The following is a 20301-nucleotide window of genomic DNA, read 5'->3' on the forward strand; positions in this document are numbered from 1 at the left end:
GGCAGCTGACTATGGGGCACCCTGGCCACCAAGGAGCCCTGGAGCAAGGCCAAGGTCGGGGGAGGGGCCTGGAGCCAGGATCTGCCCTGCTGCTCTGCAGGCAGCCTTCTCCTGGTGCAGGGAAAGTGGGGCTGGGGAAATGCCGGGAAGGGGCAGGTGGGGGCCAGCAAGGGGCAGGTAAGGAATCAGACTTGCAGAGAAACACAGGATCTCAGCCCTAAAGGGACCCTGTAGGTCTCCTCTTTCTTCTCTGCCCGACCCCCTCACTATAGGTGCCTGTTCTACAAGCACCCAGTCAGGTCACCCTCTTAGCAGAGGTGGTCAAGCATCACTGCTTTGTCCAAGCCCAGCACCAACTCCAGCTCAGACCAGGATCAAATACTAACTAGGTGACCCCAAGCCTTAACCTCTGTGGGCCCACGTTTCCTGGGCGGTAAAATGGAAATAATGGTTTCTTTAATTAAAAGGTAAGTTAACAAAGCAAATAAATAGCACTTCCTTCCTAGCAGAGCTGTGGGAATGAAACCAGAGAAGGCACAGAAGGCGCTGAGCATGGGTCACACGTGGGACCACTGCTGAATGAGCTTTAGGCAACGTGTTGTTACCGTCCCAGGGCTGTTTCGATACAGTACCAAGGCTCTCTTATTAAGCCCACTGGCAAGGGTCTGTCTGTCCATCTGTCTGCCTGGGAGAGAGGGGATTTAGAACAAGCTCCAAGAGGCAGAGCCTTGAATAGGGTAAGAGGAATCTAGGGCCCTTGATGCCAACGAAAGGCCCTGCAGGTCTGGAAGAGGCCCTGGGAGAAGGGCAGGCCAGGGAGGGCAGAGCCATCGCCGGTGCCCCACCTCCCGTCATGACGAGCCTGACCAAATGTCTTCCCTACAGGGCTGGACGGAGGGGACCTGCTTATGTCTAAAGGAGGGACAGCCCTCACTGGCCAGCAGCTGAGTCTCTGGACAAACAGTGGCCCAGACATGAGCTAGGGGTGCACCTCTGTCCTTCACACCTCCCTTCCACCGGGTGACAAGCATCGCAGAGCAGGGGCCCGTGTCTCCTCCCTCCTTCTCTAGGCTCCACCTCCCTGTCCCTTACAGGGCAGCTCTGACCCAAGGTGGTATTGAATTATTCTTCCCTTTTCTCTTTCCTCCCCGATGCCCACCCCAGCCCATCCTCTGCTGACTCTCTGGCAAAGATGCAAAGTATAGAAAGCAAGGGGCGCTGGCTGCTGACCCCTGGACACATGAGACCCAACTGGATGCCTGCCTGCAAAGCAGAAAAATGACCGAGTGGGCAGAGCCCCAGCGTGGCCACCTCAGGGCCTTCATTCACTAAGCACAATCCAGTGCCCACTGCCCGTCAAACACTGGCCAGTGGTGGGAAAGAGAGAAAAGGGCCAGAAACTCGGCCTCTGCTAGCTTTGGGCCAGTCATGGGGCCCTGGCGGTGAGCTGCCCCATGTGAAGGTGAAAGGAGATGGGAGCAACAAAGAACCAAATGTGGCCAGAAGGAAGGGTCTCTGCCTCACACCACAGCCTTGCTATCTGAGCCCTGGCCTCCTCCTCCCCACACACCATCCTGACCACCTGTTGCTCAGTGCCCCTGGCAGAACCAGAACAGGCTCACTGGAGGAACAGGAGAGCACAGGCATTGACAGATCCAAAGGGGCCTGACCAGGCACGTGGGCGCTGGCCCCTCGGGTGTGCATACCAGCCACACGTCACCCACCAGAAGAGCCCACTCACCATGAGCACACACGCCTGCTTCCCGTCCATGAAGCCCTTAGGAATGGAATTTGGAGTCAGGATCTCGTATCTGAGGAGGAAAACGGCGGCAGGTCAGTACACCCCTTGCTCGGATTCTACGTGGCCTGGAATATCCGTGAGACGAGGGCCGTCCCTACAGTGGAGCAGGTGTAGGATTCTTTCCACAGAGTGTCCGAGGGAAAGGGGACACTCAGTGAATCATATCCTGCTCTTTCCTGCAGCTGAATGGCATGAGGAAGGCCTGGCGTTTTCCAAAAAGTGAATGGAAACTTGTGTCAGACTGTTTCATTCACTTATGGGTGAGCTCTGAAGTGGGCTTACTAACTGCTAACCAGCACCTGCGTCTTTAGCCCCAGAAGTTTTTGAAATTAAATGTCTAGTTTTACAAATATCATCTGATACAAATCAGAAAATGCCTCATGACCTCATGACCTCAGATATGTGGAGGTCAGGCATTATTAGAAAAAAAATCAAGTCATGATATGTCTAAAGCCACCGTTTCCCACTTCCAAACATGTCCACCATATTTGTTACCCAAAAAATAAATAAATAAATAAATGGCATATATTGAGTACAAAGAGAAAACCATTTGCTACAGAACGTTTTCCTAACAATCTCTATGTAACAGACCACAATTGGTGAACACAGCCAGGCCTGTCTCTGCTGAGATGCTGCAGAGAACCGCTAATCAGTGGGGTGGTACAAGAAATTAACCAGAGTGCTGCAATAGACAGCAACCAGGGCTAAACGCGTCATTAGGTAAATAGGCCGGTGTCACGACTGTCCCCCCTCCGCACACACAGCAGACATCCAATCCCACTGATTTTTTTAATACTCAAGGCTCCAGCTGATCCTCCTTTAATGTCTTTTCAGAGCTCCTCTAATTATAGCAAACAGCACCAGGCCCCCACAGTGACTGGGAGTGGAAGCCAACAAGATAACTTTCATTTTAGCAACAAAACAGGAAGTCCTTCCTCATGTGGAGGGTGGCACAGAGGACCCCAGCTCAGTGTGGATGAGGAAATGGCTCCCCCACTAAAGGCTCTGCACTCACCTCTGCCGGAACTCCTGGAAGACCACGCGGTTGGGGAAGCCCTGGCGGCAGATCCGGATGCCTTCGAGAACCCCGTTGCAACGCAGCTGGTCCAGCACCAGATGGGGGTCCAGCTTGCCGGCCTAGGGAAGAAATCCACGCACGTGCTCTTCCTGTATGCCCAGGGACTGATGGAGAGAGGGCAGGCCCCTCTGGATGCAACAGGGCAAACACCCCCCAGGAAGGAGCAGTCACTGCCCGCCCACCCATTGTATTGACAGCTCAGTTACATGATCAAGGTCTGAGAGGCAGAAACACAGGCTACATGGGCAGGCTGAACCCTAAGAGTGCCCGAACCACCCTGCAGGGTGACTGAACCAAGGGCTCTGTGTGCCACGGGCGAGGGGTTTCTGCTCAGGGAGACAGACAAGGGCTGGGCGGCCCGCGCCACGCTACCAAGCAGCCGCACCTTCTTCTCGTGGTTGGGGATGATGCAGCGGACGAAGTTGGGGTTGGTGTTCCTCAGCGTGGCCATGAGTTTGGCCAGCTGCTCCTTGTACAGCTGCCCCACCGTGCGGAACATGCCCTTGCGCGTCTTGAAGGCCCCGGGCATTGCCGTCTCCGACATGCCAGCCACCTGGTCCAGGCCGATGATGCGGTCCACTGGAGAGAGCAGGCAAGAGCACGTGAGTACCCGGCAGTCCGGGCCAGGGCAGAGGGGCGGGACAGACAGACAGGCCAATCTGGTCAGAAAAAGAGGAGACTACAGAATGCAGACCGTTTCTACTTGGAGCATACAAAGCAGGCTAAGGTCATCTCCAAAGGGTGACAGCAAAGGTGACCTTGTGAGCAGGGAGGAGGGAGGAGGAAGAGGTTTGGAAAGATCGCAGAGCCGGAAGTGGGGAAGCACATTCGTGAAGGCTGACTCCACGTTGTCACTTATCTCAGCCACCCTGGGACGCTCCCAACCCAGAGACACAAGAGCTGATGATGCATCCTGGAGGAGTGAGCTGAGCTGGTCCACTAGCCTGGCTCTGAGAAGGTGTTCAGACTTGACTGGCAGGAACCCGACAGTCCATTCAGTCATTTGAAAAAAGCAGACCAGTATCCTGAACTCACACTGACCACTACCTGAAAGCACTGGGCTAGGTCAGAAGGCAGGAGCTCTAAAGCTACTCGGCCATCACCTGCAGGAGTCTGGCCCACGCTCTCTCTGTCAGCAATCCCCCCACGCAGAGCTCTCTGCATCAGGGGCCTAGAGCAACATGCACGGTGCCAGGGCAGAGTTCCAGAGAACTACCACTGCCCATGGCTACCCCAAAGGCCGAGGATCCTTCTCCCTCTCAGGTCTCACTTGGTCTCCAAGATCACAGGTCTTTCTCATCTAAACCAACCCTCCACGGAAGCAGCCCTCATCACTGTGGCTCCTGCCCAGAACAATGAAATGAACCTCCTCCTCCCAGGCAAAAAGCAAATGATGAACAAGCCCAACCTAAGTGGCCAGTGATCTGAGGTCAGGCTTACACCAGAAGACTTCCATCGCTGGATGCAAAAGTTAAGAATTCTACGACAAAGTCAGGTTCTTGTTCCTTTGTGGCCAGATCTCTGTTATTTATTTGAAAGCAACAGAAAAGACAGCTGCTCAAGAGGGAAGCCAAGAGTGAGGATAGACCCAATGAACCCCTCAGTTAAAACGGGAGGCAACTGTAGCTCTTGCAGCCCCCACAGGGCCCCTCTGGCCACCAAAGGTGTCTTGGGACTGGGTGGCTTGTGAAAGTCACTCAGGTTGCCCAAGGGAAGGTTGAACATGCCCCAAAACAACTGGTCATTTCATGTGAGGGTATCCTGGCCCCAAAAAACCCTGCCCAGGAGGAGAGGTAACTGCTGCATAGACACACGGGTGCCCTTGTCAGCACTGAAGTGTCTGGGCCCACACATGCACACGCGCACACATGGCAGTGCACACAGCACCCTGTGCTAAGACACAGCAGCCATCACACACGCGCACACACACACACACACGCCCACACACGCATGCACACACGCACATACACACATCAGTGCACACAGCACCTTGTGCTGAGACACAGCAGCCATCACACACACGCACGCACACGCATGCGCACACACGCACATGCATGCACACACGCACACACACACAGCACCTTGTGCTGAGACACAGCAGCCATCACACACACACACACACATGCCCACACACGCACACACACACGCACATACACACAGCAGTGCACACAGCACCTTGTGCTGAGACACAGCAGCCATCACACACACACACGCACACACATGCACACGCACGCACATACACACAGCAGTGCACACAGCACCTTGTGCTGAGACACAGCAGCCATCACACACACGCGCACGCACACACACACGCGCACACACACACACACACACAACAGTGCACACAGCACCTTGTGCTGAGACACAGCAGCCATCACACACACACGCACGCACACACGCGCACACACACACACACACAGCAGTGCACACAGCACCCTGTGCTGAGACACAGCAGGCATCCAAGCGTTGAGATGCCGCCTTCATGAGGGGAGTTCTGAAGAGGACGTGGACTGTGAAACAATTTCTTTTTCTCCTTTTAAGATCTATAACATGAAGCTGTCAATATCAAACCACAGCCCAGTTGTGCCTGGCTTTCTACTGGAGGCCTGTGATGGGGAGGGGACCGGAGCCTGCGCATAAGCCCAGGGCAGAGACCAGGGAAGGAGCACAGGCAGGCAGGAGCAGCCAGGCAGAGCAGGCAAGCTCAGCAGAAGCACCAGTCACGCAGCCCGGGGTGCAGCACACGTTGGCGCCGCGCCAGGCGGCCAGTCACCTGGTTCTAGGTGGAGGATAGGAAAGCGCTGATAGAAATAGGCTCTCTGGGTGCTCTGCATCTCTGCAACAGAGAGGTTAAAGCAAAACCCAGGCAGAGAGAAGGAGAAACTGGCAGAAACAAGGAAAAGAACAGCTTCCAGAAGTACTGGCTATCAAGGAGATGCAAGAAGGCAGTGAGGAGTTGGACGGAACCCGGGTGGCCTGGTGCTGGGCCACCACACCACCCCCTACAAGGGAAAGGTCTGTGGCCTCAGAGCCTGGAGAAGCCTCTGCCCCAGAGGAAGTGGCTATGTGCCATGTTCAAGGATGCTTGGGGCTCAGGCACACCAGGATTCAGGGACAGGGTGACCCTCGGGGCTGGAGGAGCCCACGCTCCTGGGAGCCAAGTGGGCACAAACCCTCTGGCCTGAGCCCTGCCCTCAGCCAGTGGCCAGGAAGGGAAAGGGCCTAGCTGTGGGCACGGGGAGGCAGGCTGAGGGCCAAGGGCGTACCATCCTTCCACAGCTCCGAGACAAACTTGTCAGAGGACTGGTGCAGCAGTGTGGCGATGTTGTCGTTCAGCGGGTCCATGTTCTTCATCAGCCACTCATCGGCTTTGTAATCCACCTGTAAGATCGGACCTTGAGTCACAGGCTGCTCAGGGCACACTGGTGCACGCAGCCTCTATGGCAGCAGGCTGACCCCATGGGCGGAAACATCAAAAACAGCGAAGACCCTCAACCTGGTATTTTCATCCCCATGAAGGAAATAATGATTGACCAGGGTGGAAGCCTCCACGAGATGTTCTCTGCAGAGTTACGTGAAGGCAAAATATTTAAACGGCACCAACGTCTGGCTGCAGGGAACAGGCTAAGAATTAAGTTGCAGCTACATAGTAGAATGTTCTGTTTTTAAAAATGTTTAAGGTAATAGGAATATTGGGGGGAAATCCTAATAATTCCTTTTAGCAACAGGACAAATAATTTTTGCTTTTTTTTTTCCCCCAGGATATTCAGGTTTTCTCACAGCATATATTCTTCTCACCTTTTTTGAAATATGTTCTCAATAACAAGAGTAATAAAACATCATATATTGTAACAATACAAACAGAGCGACTGGCCACCACAGCCTGCTTCTTAACCAACACAGCGTAACTCAGCCCATGGTTCCCTCCTGGCCCCCTTCTGCAGGTTTCCCCACATGCAAGGCTGTCAATGATGAGGTGCAAGATGGTGGCGTCTTTCTCCCTAGAGGCAGAATGACCTCCTGGGAGAGGACAAACCCTAGAGTTGGGTGTCTTGGCATCTGTCCCCCTGGGCACGGCCAGCATCCTTGTCCTCTGAGCTGCTGCGGTGCAGGCTGGATGAGGACGCACACAGGCAGTTTCACCATTCAGCCCTTCATGGGCTTGCAAGTGTGCCCAGGTTTTGCATCACCTACAACAGTGCAACAAAAGCCTGCCTGCGTTTCTAACAAAGGTGGCGGGAGACATCGGCATTCGGGGGGCATGACCTTAGGTAACTAGAAAAAAAGAGATCTCCCTAACAATTAGTTTAAAATCAAGAGTGGCTTCAACAGCCTTAGGAGACAAAGGAGATAAGCAGGGGAGGCCAAACAGTACAGGGCCACGTGCAGAAGGGTGGGAGAGGACCACGGGTGGCTTGGGAGCACCACTGTGACAGCACAAGTTTCTCATCACCGATCCTCACTGATGGGGAGGCTGAGGACCAGCTCATCACACATCCAAGTTAGACATTCTGTGCAAGCAACACAACTTCCTGAGAAGAACCAGCTTTAGTCTAAGCTTGGACCTCTGCAGGCTCAGGACACCCCTGTTCGTCCGAGCCCTGGGATCAAGCCAACTGGAGGATGTCTGACAGCTGGAATGAAGACAGCTCTGCTACTTCCTGGCTGGTGATCTTGGCAATAACAAAGCCAACAACACCTACAGGCAAGGCTCTCACCCAGGGGACAATGTTACCCTCCAATCCCACCCAGCAGATGTTCCAGGATGTCTGCAGACACTTCTGGTTGTCACATGTAGGAAGGGCGCTACTGACCTCTGGTGGGGAGAAGACAGGTCTGCTGCTAAATATCCTACAACAAGCAGAAGGGTCCCTGACAATAACGACTGACCTGGCCACTGAGGTGGGCAGTGTGGAAGCTGAGGGGCCCTGCCCCAGAGCACTGACTGCCCAGCACTGGGCTGTGTGAGCTCCTCTAACACACATTCCCCAGTACAGTGGTGGTCACGTCCAGTTTCCAGATGAAGCAACCAAGGCTCAGAGAGGTGAAGTAACTGTGTGGCCCAAAGTCACACAGGAGCAGAGCTCTAATTCAGGCTGCAGAGTCCATGACTTTAGCACAAACAGCATGTCTACACCTGGAAAACGCACTTAATAATAACACACTGCATGACCAGGGTGTGCGCTCCTCACCTTGCCAGCGTAGTGGATGATGCAGAAATCTGCCTTGTCCTTCAGCTGCTTGGGCTTCTGGAACTTGGGGTGGGTGCCCTGCTCCTGCATCACCTTCTCCACGAAACTCTTGTCCGTGGCTTTGGGGAACCAGCACTCCTCGTCCAGCAGGGCCAGGATGCCAGGAGGGCCTGCCTGGAGGGAGCACAGCATCGCGCAGGTCAGCTTGACCAGAAACCCACCAACTCTCACCCTCGTAAAGTCACAGCCTGGTTTTCAGAAACTCAAGAATCTCACCAGAAGATGGACAGTGCTTTCCTCATACAAGAAAAAAATAAGGAGCATGACTGAAAGCACTCCAATTACAAGTTCTAGCTGAAAAAGAATTTCTGAGGTCTAGGCTATGTCGAACACACCTTAACCCAACAATCCATTGCAAGTTTCTCCCATGAGAACAATGGAAATCACCTGGGGGCTTGATGGGCCATGCAGACCCCTGACCCACGTCCAGAAGATGCCCCTCAACAGGGGTCCTGGCCCCTGGAGCCCCTCTCGGACCCCACTTGACACACAGTGTGTCCACACATCTATGCGGTGAGCGGAGACATTTAGGATAAGGCTCCTGAGGAAGAGAAAGCACCCCCAGAGCCCCAAAGCCTTCCAAAGACTGAGTTTATAAGAGAGCAGACTCGGCCACTGTAGGACTGGTTAACACGCCTGGGAACCAAACCACCATCTTGTTTGTTGGAAAACAAAACTCATTTAAACAAAAAACTCATCGTCAAAGTAAAACATTCAGTATTAGGATCACAGATGGTTCCGTCCCCAGAGGGGCGGAGCGAGGGGCGGAGCGAGGGGCGGAGCGAGGCGCAGCCACGCGGCTCTTACCGGTTTCTCGATGAGGTCGATGCAGGGCTGCAGGTCGAGGCCGAAGTCGATGAAGTTCCACTCGATGCCCTCGCGCTGGTACTCCTCCTGCTCCAGGATGAACATCGTGTGGTTGAAGAGCTGCTGCAGCTTCTCGTTGGTATAGTTGATGCAGAGCTGCTCGAAGGAGTTCAGCTGCAAGAGGGAGATGGGGTCAGACAGATCCCTGGTGCTGCCGGCGAGCCCCCAGGAAGGACCCGAGGGGTGTTTGGGCAGAATCTCCTGGGGCCCCACCATGCGGCCCCCTGTGGGCCTTCCCTCATCACACCCACAGCAGGGGCTGCACTGCTGGGGCCTGCGGACCCGCCAGCAGTCTGGTGGAGCCTCTGTATCAAGATGATGTTTTCAAACGCACAAAATAGATCAAAAGAGAAAGAAGTTATCTTGAAATGTAATTATCAAACATGGTAACACAGAAAGCCATAGTGCTTCTTAATTAAGCAAGCACAAGTCCAAGCCGTCACCTACTAGAATCTGAAGTAGAGGTGAATGCAAACGGTATGCATGTATGCCAAGTTGCTCAGTCGTGTCCGACTCTTTGCAACCCCATGGGCTATAGCCCACCAGGTTCCTCTGTCCATAGGATTCTCCAGGCAAGAATACTGGAGTGGGTTGCCATTCCCTTCTCCAGGGTAACTTTCCTATCCAGGGATCGAACCCACATCTCTTAAGTCTCCTGCATTGGCAGGCAGGTTCTTTACCACTAGTGCCACCTGGGAACCCAAAGAATACAACAACACACAATGACTGCTATGATGTGAAAATATCTAATTTCTACTAGAGACAGAACAGCTGTAGTTGGTGTACTCTGCTGAACACACGACTGAAAAAACTGCATCATATAATGAGAGATTAGTGAAAATAAAGAGGTAATTCTTCCCCCACCCAAGTGCACGGCTCCTCTGAAAACAGCCATGGACCCTATGTTGGAAGAATATCCGAGCTCCTGTAATTACCAGTTTTTGCTGACTGACCTCAAAGTCTTTATGGGCAGGGACAAAGTCATGTCACAACACTCAAAATAAACATTTGAGAAAACATAAACAATAAACGAACAGGAAGCCCCTGCCTGTGAGGCCTCCTAGAACACCGTCTAGATGGTACCAGTCTCGCCAGCATTTCTCGTTGGGAAAGGGCACTTTGTTTAAGCTTTAAATGTACTCAACTCCTGTCTCCACACAAGCAAGGAGGTGGCCAGCTCAAATTGCTGTGGGACCAAGAAAGGACCCCGGCCCAAGGAGAAGGCAGCCCCAGAGGCTCGGGAGGTGGGAGGGGGCTCGAGGGAGAAGCTCACATCAAAGATCTCGAAGCCAGCGATGTCCAGGATCCCGATGAACGAGGCGCCTTGCCTCTTGGTCTTGTCCAGAGCCTTGTTGATGCGCAGGACCAGCCAGCGGAACATGCGCTCATAAGTGGCCTTGGCCAAGGCCTCGATGGCAAAGTCAGCCTGCGGGGACACAGGAAGCCTTTAAGCTCTCATTCCCTTTACCCCAACAACATCAGCTGCAGGGCCCACCCCCAGAAAAACAGCCCCAAAGATGAGGAAAAACCTTCAAGCACAGATATGTTCACTGCAATGTTATTTATAATGAAAGAAGTTCCAAGAGCCTAAACTTTCAACATTACATGCCAAATGAACTTGTGCGCGTGCATGCTAAGTCGCTTCAGTCGTGACTCTCTGCAACCCAACAGACTATGCCCTGCCAGGCTCCTCTGTGCATGGCAGGAATACCGGAGCGGGTTGCCATGTCCTCCTCTAGGGGATCTTCCCCACTCAGGGATCAAACCTGGGTCTCCTGCATTGGCAGGCAGGTTCTTTATCACTAGTGCTACCTGGGAAGACCCAGAATGAACTTAGAGCTTTGCAAAGACTTTTTTAAAATAAATGGATATGAACTGAAGTATCTACAGAAGAAATGACATCTGAGATGTACTTCAAGTAACACATTTAGGGGTGCGGAGACCAGACTAACCAGGAGCCAAGACCAGCCATGAGTCAGTGACTCCTGAAGCCTGGACCCTGGGCCCAGCTTCCTCCTGCTCTCAGTGGGGGTGACACCACCTGCTCTCCACAGTACCGTGAGGACTCAGAGAGGTGACAGTGCTAATACAGGGGACGCCCCAGGGCAGGCCTCAACATGGCCCCTGCAACAGTCCTCGCCAAGGAGGTGGCCCAACCCCCCAGCCAGAGGGCTCACCTGCTCCTTCGTCTGCGCCTTCTGGACGTAATCCCGCCCCACCTTGATGCGCGGGGTGAGGATTCCTCGGGTGAAATCGGTCACATTGATACCCAACAGGTGGGATACTTTCTGGGCAGCTAATATTTTTCAAAGAGTAAGGAAGGAAGGGGTAAAAGGTTTTAATTAAACCCAAGAGAACAAGTCCCTCTGCTCAACCTGCGAAAGGTGTTGTAACTGAGTGATCGTTACCAGGACAATCAACCCAGGCCCAGCCCTTCCTCCACAGGGCACAGAACAGTCGGCTCTCCCCTTAGACAGGCCAGCGGGCATGGCTCCCAACTCAGGGCCCCACATCGGGACCTCTGCACACCCTTGGCCACATCCTGAGTGTGAAAGAGGGTCCTGAACACAAACAGCACCGCCCTAGACATAGGGACAGAACAGGATAACTCACAGGCCCATGCATTAAATTCTTTTGAAAGCCCCTCAGAAGCACTTGTTAAGGCTAACTTAAGGAGGGCCGCTTGCAATGACCTGAGAATTAGCAATGGCCGAAGAGCTAGGGTGAGGACAGTGTTTCATGTCCTCCCAAGTTCACAGGCAAGCTGAACGACAGCAGAAATGACTGTTTTACAAATGGAGACAATCAGTCTGGTCTCAGCATAAATGAGAGAAACTCGGGGCCACAGATCATGGGTTTTCTAGCTCATTCTGACACTTACTCCATGAAGGAGCAGCAGGGTCACGTTCACGAGAGTTTTACAAAAATACGGAGTGACAGGCAGCCACAAACACATGTGCAGTAAAAAAGAAGAGTGTCTAAGATCTCTCCAAGACTCCTTCTCCTGAGCCATCCCACCCAGGCCCCTACCCGCATAGTCAGGTGAGGGGCCCAGGGGGTTACCTGTGTTGTCAGGCATGGAGGCCTGGTCGCTGTTACGCTCCTTCTTGAAGACAATGTTGCCGAGCTGGAGGACCCCCGAGATGACTCGCAGCAAGCCTTGGGGTGCAATGAAAGGCAGCTCAGAACCAGCTGGGGTGTCACCCGTCAGAGGCCCTCAGGTAAGACAAGCCACGTGGGGCACCAGGCCTTAGCCTAAACCATCTCCAGGGCCTCTGGTCGACCTCCACTGGGGCAGTCTTGTGCTTAGATACAAGCTCTGTTAATGCTTCTAAGTTCAGATGTGCCTCTGCCTAGTGCCCTCTGTCTGTTTTTACAAATCAAGTTTTATTGGAACACAGCCAGGCCTGTCCATGTACATGCTGTCAGTGGGAGAGCAAAAGTGACCCTGACTCTAATGCTGGAGAACAGGGTACACACGCCCCAGCCCCTAATCTTCCTGAAATGCAGCATCAAGGCCCCCCTCACCTCCCTCTAGAGAAACGAGAAGACATAGGCAAGCTCCACACCCCTGTCACCCTGGGCGTCACCAGTGCAGAAACCCCAGCCCCTTCCAAACTCGGCTCAGACAAAGCAGGAATATTCCACTTCCAGCAAATGGCAAGGACAGGAGCAGTAGACCCAGGCCCTGGGCAGTTAGGAACCTGTCCTCTGTCCTCATATGTCCCCAGGCGATATGACCAGGAAGAAATAACCCTGAACCTCAAACCTGTGGGCCCATCTCCCACCACTCAGCCTTCCTCCGGTGTCTATGGACTTCCTAACAGCCAGTGCCAACAGGAAGCGCTCCCCAGCCTCCCCGGGAAGGGCTGGCCCATACCCATCTGCTCTTCCTCTGGGATGCCCATAATCCGAAAAGCCTCCATGGTCTCCTGGAACATGTCCTTGTCCTGTTGCCCGGGAATGGTGACATGTCCATTGGACAGGAAGCGGTATTTGTTGTATGACTCCAACAGGAGATCAGCTGTAGGGGGCAGAGGGCAAAGTTCAGTGAGGGTCAGGAGGCTCCAGTCAACCCTGTGACCTCAAAGGTGTGGGAGATGGGGAAGCATTCCGAAACACCCCAGGAATGCTGACTCTCCCCAGCATGTGAGACGGGCACACACAGAGGCCCCCACCCAAGAGCATCAAGGCCCAGAAGTCTCCAGCTGCAGTGACCTGCCCAGGCTCCCTCTGGCCTAGTTGGAAATAGGGGCCAAGCCCGCAGCCGGCCCAGGAACAGAAGTCAGGCTTGCCTTGCCTGCCCCCAGGCCGAGATTTCATTTCCCGACTGTAGTGTGTGGCCTGACTGCGGGGGGGATCCCCTAGGTGGGCCCACGACTCACACTTGAGGTGCTCCCCAGCCCCAGACAGCAGGTAGTAGAAGATGTGGAAGGTCCGCTCTTCCTTGGCTTGGCGGATGGCACGAGATTTCTCCAGGAGATCTTCAAGAACATTAAGGAACTGTGCATACTGTTGGGAAGGCAGCCCCCCACATTCCCCCATTCAAAAGCCATGGAACTTCACCAGCAGAAAACAGCAAAACAAAACAAAGGCAAACTACCCCGGCTCTATCCCTCATGGCGTGCAGCCTGTCCAAACAGCAGCCCCTACACATGGGAGCCAACACCTCCCCAGGCTATTAACATAAAGGAGCATCCACTCCACTCTACCCTCAGGGAACCACACTGGATGACCTTTGATAGCTCCATCCTATTCGAAGATCAACTTTGCACGCATGCTCAGTCGTGTTCAACCCCCTGGACTGTAGCCCGCCAGGCTCCTCTGTCCATGGAATTCTCCAGGCAAGAACACTGGAGTGGGTTGCCATTTCCTTCTCCAGGGGATCTTTCCAACTCAGGGATCAAACTCATGTCTCCTATGTCTCCTGCATTGGCAGGCGGATACTTTACAAACTGAGCCACCTGGGAAAACCCTAAGCTCAACTTTATCCCTCCTATGAAGAAAAATCAACTTATCCTGGTCCTCTCCCTGGTGCCATAGACGAGGTGTCGTAAGAGGCCGGTAAAAGGGAAACCGCAGGAATCAGGGAGCAGCCTCTTCTCCATCAAGGTCACTTCCCCCACCCCCAGACCCAGAACACTTTTTACAGTTAACCACAAGGATACAAGTCTCAATGTTGGCTCCCACGATGTAGCCATTGACATCAAAGTTGATGCGGATGAACTTGCCCTGAGGAAAGACGGATGAAGAGATCAGATCCCCATCGTCCAGCCCCTCCCCCAGTGGCACAGCCTGGAGGCAGGAAACCAAGAGACTGAGCCTGCGTCTGGCAGCCAGGGACCCAGCACCCCAACCGCACAGGAACTCAGGACTCAGAAGGGCCACACGGCTAAGCCTGAGCCAGGACCAGCCCCAGGGATGCCCAAATTTCTCCAGAGGGGAGGAGAGAAGCAGTTATCTGGAGGCACTCCTCCTGTTTGGTCTGACTGGGTTCTAACTGGCTGCGGTTACAGCCCAACAAGCAAGGGACCAGTGGGGACTCCCCACTGCCTCGCTGTCTTCGTCACCTGAGCTTAGGAAGCTCCTTACGCAGGTGCGTGACCCCGTCTGCTGCCTGCAACAGGCCCAGAAGCACCAAGTCTGACCCTTCTCTGCGTCTGGGGCACAAACACCCTGTGGGAAGGTGCCCGTGAGCACCACCACTCACAAATCGAGAGGAGTTGTCGTTCTTGACAGTCTTGGCGTTCCCGAAGGCCTCCAGGATGGGGTTGGCCTGCAGCAGCTGCCGCTCCAGCTCACCCTGGAAAGGAACCCAGAGGCGTGGTGAGGGCCAGGCAGTGGCACGGCTGCCAGACCTGCTCTGCCAGGCGGAGGGGAGGCGGCAGAGCCGTGTCCACACGCCCCACGTGCCAGGGATGGGGGCTTCCGGACTCTGACCACGCCGGCCTTGGCCTGGTCCCCATCGTCACTCCAGAGCAACCTTCCTGCCAGACGTCTGGAAACGCTGCCTGACTTGAACTTGCTTCCTGAGCTAACCAACCAGCGGCCCTAGAGAGAGAAAGCAGGCTGCCCATCCAGCTCGGGGACCTGGCGGGACGGCCTGGATCAGCCCTGGAGGATGCACTGGAAGCAGCACTCAAAACAAGAAGAGACACAGAGGCATTAATCCTTCCTAATAAACTCTGCATTTGTCCTGCGGGTCCCCCGTCCTGCCGCTCCCCAAGCCACCCCCACCCCCCTAAACCTGCTCCCAGCAAGTCAGGTGTCTGAGCATGGGATCAGCAAGGCGCACTTTGAGTTCTAATTATTTACTGATAACATCAATAAGCCCTACTACGGTCTCATGATACTGGGTGGTTGGCAAAAATGTCCTCTTATTTACGCCTTCTTATCCCTGTGTCCTCATGATACTTAGAGTAGGAAAGCCCCATTTCACAGAAGAGAAAACTGAAGTTGAGGGAAGGGGAATGAATTGCCCGAGGTCATGGAATTCAAGGCTTCTACCCCACACCTGTCAGTCACACTCTTTCTCGCCACGACCCAGCCCTACCTGGGGCTCCCTGCCATCAGGTGGGCAGGCCTTCGGAAGCAGTTATCATCCTCCTGGCAGGCCAGGTAATAACTGACGTTGCCTGAGGAAGAGACGGCGCTTGTTCACCTTACTACCTGGGCACTCTAGGGAGACAGCACATCACACAAGGGCCAGGTGGGGTTTCTATTTATCAGCAGGGCTGGAGTCAAGCCAGGACTTGCTGAGAATAAAGGTTGCCTGTAATCTGTGATGAAAGGGAGAACAGGCGGCAGGCGCTCCCCAAAGAGCCAAGAACTGCAGCCTCCCAGGGACGCCTGCGGCACACAAGGCCGCTCAGGCACACCATTCTGTACGTAAGTCTACAGAACACCAAGGATGCTCCCGGGTCTGGAAAGGCCCCAGAGACTGGAGGGCGCCCCACGACAGCCATCCCTGGTCAGGGATCCTCCCAGGGTTGGAGAGTCTTGATTTTGGACTGTAGAGATTAAGTGGAGGAGGGTCAGTGCAGCCAGGTCAAGGGGCAGAGGTCAAGGCCACAGAGCAGGCCCTACAGGAGTGCAGGGCACCAGCAGTCACAGGACACTGGCGTCCATCCCCCAGGCTCAGACGGGCTGGGAAGACAGCGAGGCAGCCCACGGACCCAGAGTTGATTGAGTGCTGCTCCCCCACTAAAACACCTTCTCCAGGCACAGGCCAGGCTGCCAAGCTGGCCGAGCCACTCCTGTCCCCACAGTCAGATGGGAGCTTGGTCTCCACTGGAGCAGGCAGCCTGCTTAGAGGCAAAGCTAAGGCCTCTGTTGGGAACACAGGCTGCTGCCGTGGAAACGTAGGGCCACCAGGCCAATCCAGGAGCGAACAGCTCGGATTCCCGAGCTGAACTCAGCTGAACCGAGTGGTGGCAGCTAACCTACAAGTTTCTCTTCACTGACGCCTAACCAGGCACAGGAGAGACCTTTATTTGTCAATGAAACCTGCATACCGTGAAATTACGAGGCACTGCTATAGGCAGCGTGTGCTCGTGAGGTTTGGGATTATCTGCGTGGTCTCTGAAGGGCTTTCCTGGGTGGAATTTTCGCCAGGGGCTTCCAACCAATACACAAAGACCACAGTGAGGAAGAGCATCAGAGCTCACTGTTCAGACTCTGGAAGTCCATCTGGAAGGACCCTTCACTCAGCGCCACTCTGCCAACTTGCCATCTGGCCAAAGCCTGGCCCCCCTTAAGGTGAGGTTTGGGGTATCCCAATCGGGGGTCTTGAGATGAGCACTTGGGTCCCTGCGGGGAGCGAGCTCCCCAGCAAATACTGCAACAGGTCTAGAACACAAGGCACAAACCAAGTTCAAGAGTGTCTCGTGGCCTAGCTGTGCGTGGAAAATCACTGCAGAGCTTCAGGCAAGGAAATCAAACAAACCGGTCAATAGCCTGTACAACTGAAGGCCTGGACGGTCGTGGGAAGCCAAGGGCAGCCTATTCAATCTTTTGAGTTGAACTTGGAGCTGGGTACCGGGTGCCCATCACACAGTAGCCTGAGAAAGAGGACGTGACAAGTTGGTCTCCACTCGTCACAGCTCTCACATGCCGTTCTGAGTGCTGGGGGCCTGCCTCTCCCCGCACCTGCAGATGGATCAGCCCCAGACGTAACGCACGTGGGTCAACATCACTGCTCTCTAACTGTGGTTCCCCCTCCTGTCCTACATAGGGCAGGGACACCAAGGCCACCCTCTGGAGATCCAGACACATACTAGGCGTTCAACCAGTAGTTGGGAAATGGATTTTCCTGCAAATCCAGAGATGGAAAACCACAGTGAGAGAACTCCTAACCTCCCCAGCCCTGTTTTTAAAATAGGTCCCTTAAAAAGAATGGAAAATGGGGGAAGGGGTGGGGAGAGAGAGAGAGCAAAAGAAAACTTTACTCGTTTCTAAATATAACTCCTGACACCCCTTGGAAAAAGATTCAGAGTGTCTGGTGAAGTCTGGTGCATGAAAAGTTACTTCTGGTTTGATTCCAGAAGACTATGCTCTTTAGAACATTCTGCAGGACACACCCCAGGTCTGCATGCAAGAAGACACACACTGCTACTTACTTACATACGCTGCACAGGGCGCCCTGGGGGGGCGCCCAGATGGCTGCAGGGGACACCAGTGGCACTTAGATTTCATAGGGAAGTTCAAGAGTGTGTACTTGAGAGACAGAGAGAGAGCACCACACGGGCATGCTTCAGACTGACCACACCCCACTCTGGGGAAGCCCAGTGAGCAGATTCCTGGCATGGCTTCCGGCCAGTGCGGTAAAGGCCGCCCACCCCATCGGGCCCAGCACGCTGAGCGTGTGGGGGTCTGGTCAGGCAGAGGCTCACTCCTCTGTGCCTCGGTCAGGGCTCCACACGGGGACTTCTGGCCCTCATGCGCATGGGAACTCTGAGCTTCTGACAACAGCTAGGTAGTGAGAATGGTCCCCTTCCTGCCGGGGCTGTCATTGCAGAATGCCCACGAGGCCACCATGTGTCACAACCCAGCCCCTCCTCCCAAGACAGTCAGTGAACCGAGCCTATAAGAAGAGGTCTAGCTGCAGAGAGTGACCAATGGTGTGGAGTGAAAAGCTGCTTAGAGAAAAATCGTAATTCAAGGGCACACGATGGGCAGAACACGCATTCCTGGTGTGCAACGTGCAGTAAACGTGCAGCTCACCTAGCGAGGACACTGCTGGGTTCGACCACAGGCCACCAAGGGGGAGAGGGGGAGAAAAAGGGAAGTGAGATGACTTTGCAGCTGCCTGTTTTCTCTTCGCTGGGGGCTGTCCACCCAGAAGCATGAAAACACCAGGGAACAGAAGCAGGGGTTCCAGTGCCGGCCTGCCCGAGATCCTTCAAGTCTCCGTCGACTTGAGAGCCTAGCTTTGGAATCTGCCTTCCAACCTCAGAGGTGGAGGCCATACAGCACAGGCTGCAAACTTCCGGCGTTCTCCAGTTTCCACAGCAACGCAGTTAGGGCCGGTCAAGGAGGAAATGGGCTGGCTAGCGCCAGACCCACTCCCAGGATGGCCAGGACGCAGTCTCAAGGAAAGTGGGCCTGGCCTCTACTTCAGTCCCCCGAACGCCAAGCCATGGATCACTAAGTGCTCTTCCTTGGGGAGACCAGGCACGTCCGTGGGGAGGAAGGTCACACTCACCTGGTCCTTCTTGCTCTTGTGTGATGAGGCCACGTGAGCCAGGTACTGAATGACTTTCTTGGTGTTCTCCGTCTTGCCAGCTCCAGACTCACCCCTGCCAGGAGAGCCAGAGATGTTCTCAGGGGAGAAGTGGCCAAATCTTTGGTGTCTCCCCTTTCCCACTGCAGGCTCTACTGTCTCCCATTCTGTGGGTGCCCATGCGGGACACCCCCACCCCCACCCCGACAACAGCCCGTGGCAGGAAAGGGACAGGTTAAACTCTGGACTCCTCACTGGGGCCCTTTCCCACGGCCCTCCAGAGGCGTGACAAGAGTAAACTTCAGTCCACTGCCTGCCCTGGTCACTGGGCAGCCTTTGCTTCCAAAAGTCTCAGGAATCAGTTTGCAGCAGCTGTTGACTCAGGGGTCAAAGGCACTTATACATCTTCCCTTGAAACTTCACTCGAAGGAATGTTCTGTACCGTTAACTTCTTCGGCAGTGGGTTGATTTATCAGCTCCTCGTTAGGTTCAGAGGACAGAGGTGAGAAGCCCAGGTAAAGAAAGCTAAGGTTCAAAGCAGGAGAATGCATTCTGGGGGCCATCAGCTCCCAACCCTGTCTTGTTGAGAAAATGCTTGCTTTTCTTCTTGGCTATAAACCCCAGCCCCGCCCCCTCCTTTGAGGAAGGAGATTAAAGAAGAAGGAGATTGAAAAAGGAGATTGGCCATGAAATAAAGCTCATTCATATTGTGGCACCACTGAGTAGCAAACATTAAGCCTGTTCCTTGGGAAAGTGGGGGCTTCCTGGTGACTCAGACAGTAAAGAATCTGCCTGCAATGCAGGAGACCCGGGTTCAATCCCTGGGTCAGGAAGATCCCCTGGAGAAGACAATGGCAACCCACTCCAGTATGCTTGCTTGAAGAATTCCATGGACAGAGGAGCCTGGCGGGCTACAGTCCATGGGGTCACAAAGAGTCAGACATGACTGAGCAACTAACTTTCACTTTTCACTTTTTGGGGAAGGGGTAGGGGATTGACTTGGGAATGGATCTCATGGACCTAGGTTTTGGTTAGGAGTTCCCCAAGAGTAAGAACAGAACAGAGTGACCAAGGCCCCGTCACCCAGACAGAAACACTTACGTGCACAAAATGGACTGGTCCTCTCGGTCTGAAACAAAAGAGATAAGAGGTTAACCTCCAGGACACATAAAGCATCCCCCTCCAGTTTCTGAAGAGCTGCCCGCGGCCCCCACTCCCACCTTCCAGAAGCAGAAAGCCTCAGACACTGGCCTTGCAGGGGGGTTGGGGGTTCCACACCATCAACACACGCTGGCCCCCTGCCTCAATGCGAGGAGGGACATTCCCCGGTGGCAGCTGCTCCCTCCTCCAGGGGCTCAGACTGCCCGCCCTGACTGCCCACCCAGCCCCAGTTCCGTCTGTCCACCTCTGAGGAAGCCAACCTCTGGAAGGCTCCCTGGAAATCTACTTTCCTGAGTGCTAAGGTGGGGCCTGCCCTGTGCATTTCTAACTTGGGGTCGTTGGAAACAAGGTCTGCGGCAGATGTTTAAAACACTGTCCCCATCCAGGAAAGAGGCACAAGAAAGATGCTGGGTAAGAGGTG

General features: G+C 54.3%; 1 protein-coding gene across 1 annotated transcript in view; it reads right to left on the reverse strand.

Annotated features, from left to right (window-relative positions):
• MYH9 (myosin heavy chain 9) overlaps positions 1–20301 on the reverse strand; it is an 85118-nt gene that overhangs the window by 17966 nt on the left and 46851 nt on the right. Inside the window, exons 4-18 of the mRNA XM_043441644.1 lie at positions 19821–19848; positions 18702–18795; positions 14709–14801; positions 14167–14230; positions 13384–13482; positions 12879–13022; positions 12062–12157; positions 11176–11294; positions 10272–10424; positions 8939–9112; positions 8072–8245; positions 6146–6260; positions 3265–3458; positions 2817–2938; positions 1742–1811 (exon numbers count right to left, since the gene is read on the reverse strand). Coding sequence (XP_043297579.1) covers positions 1742–1811; positions 2817–2938; positions 3265–3458; positions 6146–6260; positions 8072–8245; positions 8939–9112; positions 10272–10424; positions 11176–11294; positions 12062–12157; positions 12879–13022; positions 13384–13482; positions 14167–14230; positions 14709–14801; positions 18702–18795; positions 19821–19848 — 1739 coding nt within the window. The remainder of the gene's footprint in view (positions 1–1741; positions 1812–2816; positions 2939–3264; positions 3459–6145; positions 6261–8071; positions 8246–8938; positions 9113–10271; positions 10425–11175; positions 11295–12061; positions 12158–12878; positions 13023–13383; positions 13483–14166; positions 14231–14708; positions 14802–18701; positions 18796–19820; positions 19849–20301) is intronic.

This window comes from Cervus canadensis, chromosome 21, assembly GCF_019320065.1.
Source record: "Cervus canadensis isolate Bull #8, Minnesota chromosome 21, ASM1932006v1, whole genome shotgun sequence".
In the NCBI taxonomy this organism is placed as follows: domain Eukaryota; kingdom Metazoa; phylum Chordata; class Mammalia; order Artiodactyla; family Cervidae; genus Cervus; species Cervus canadensis.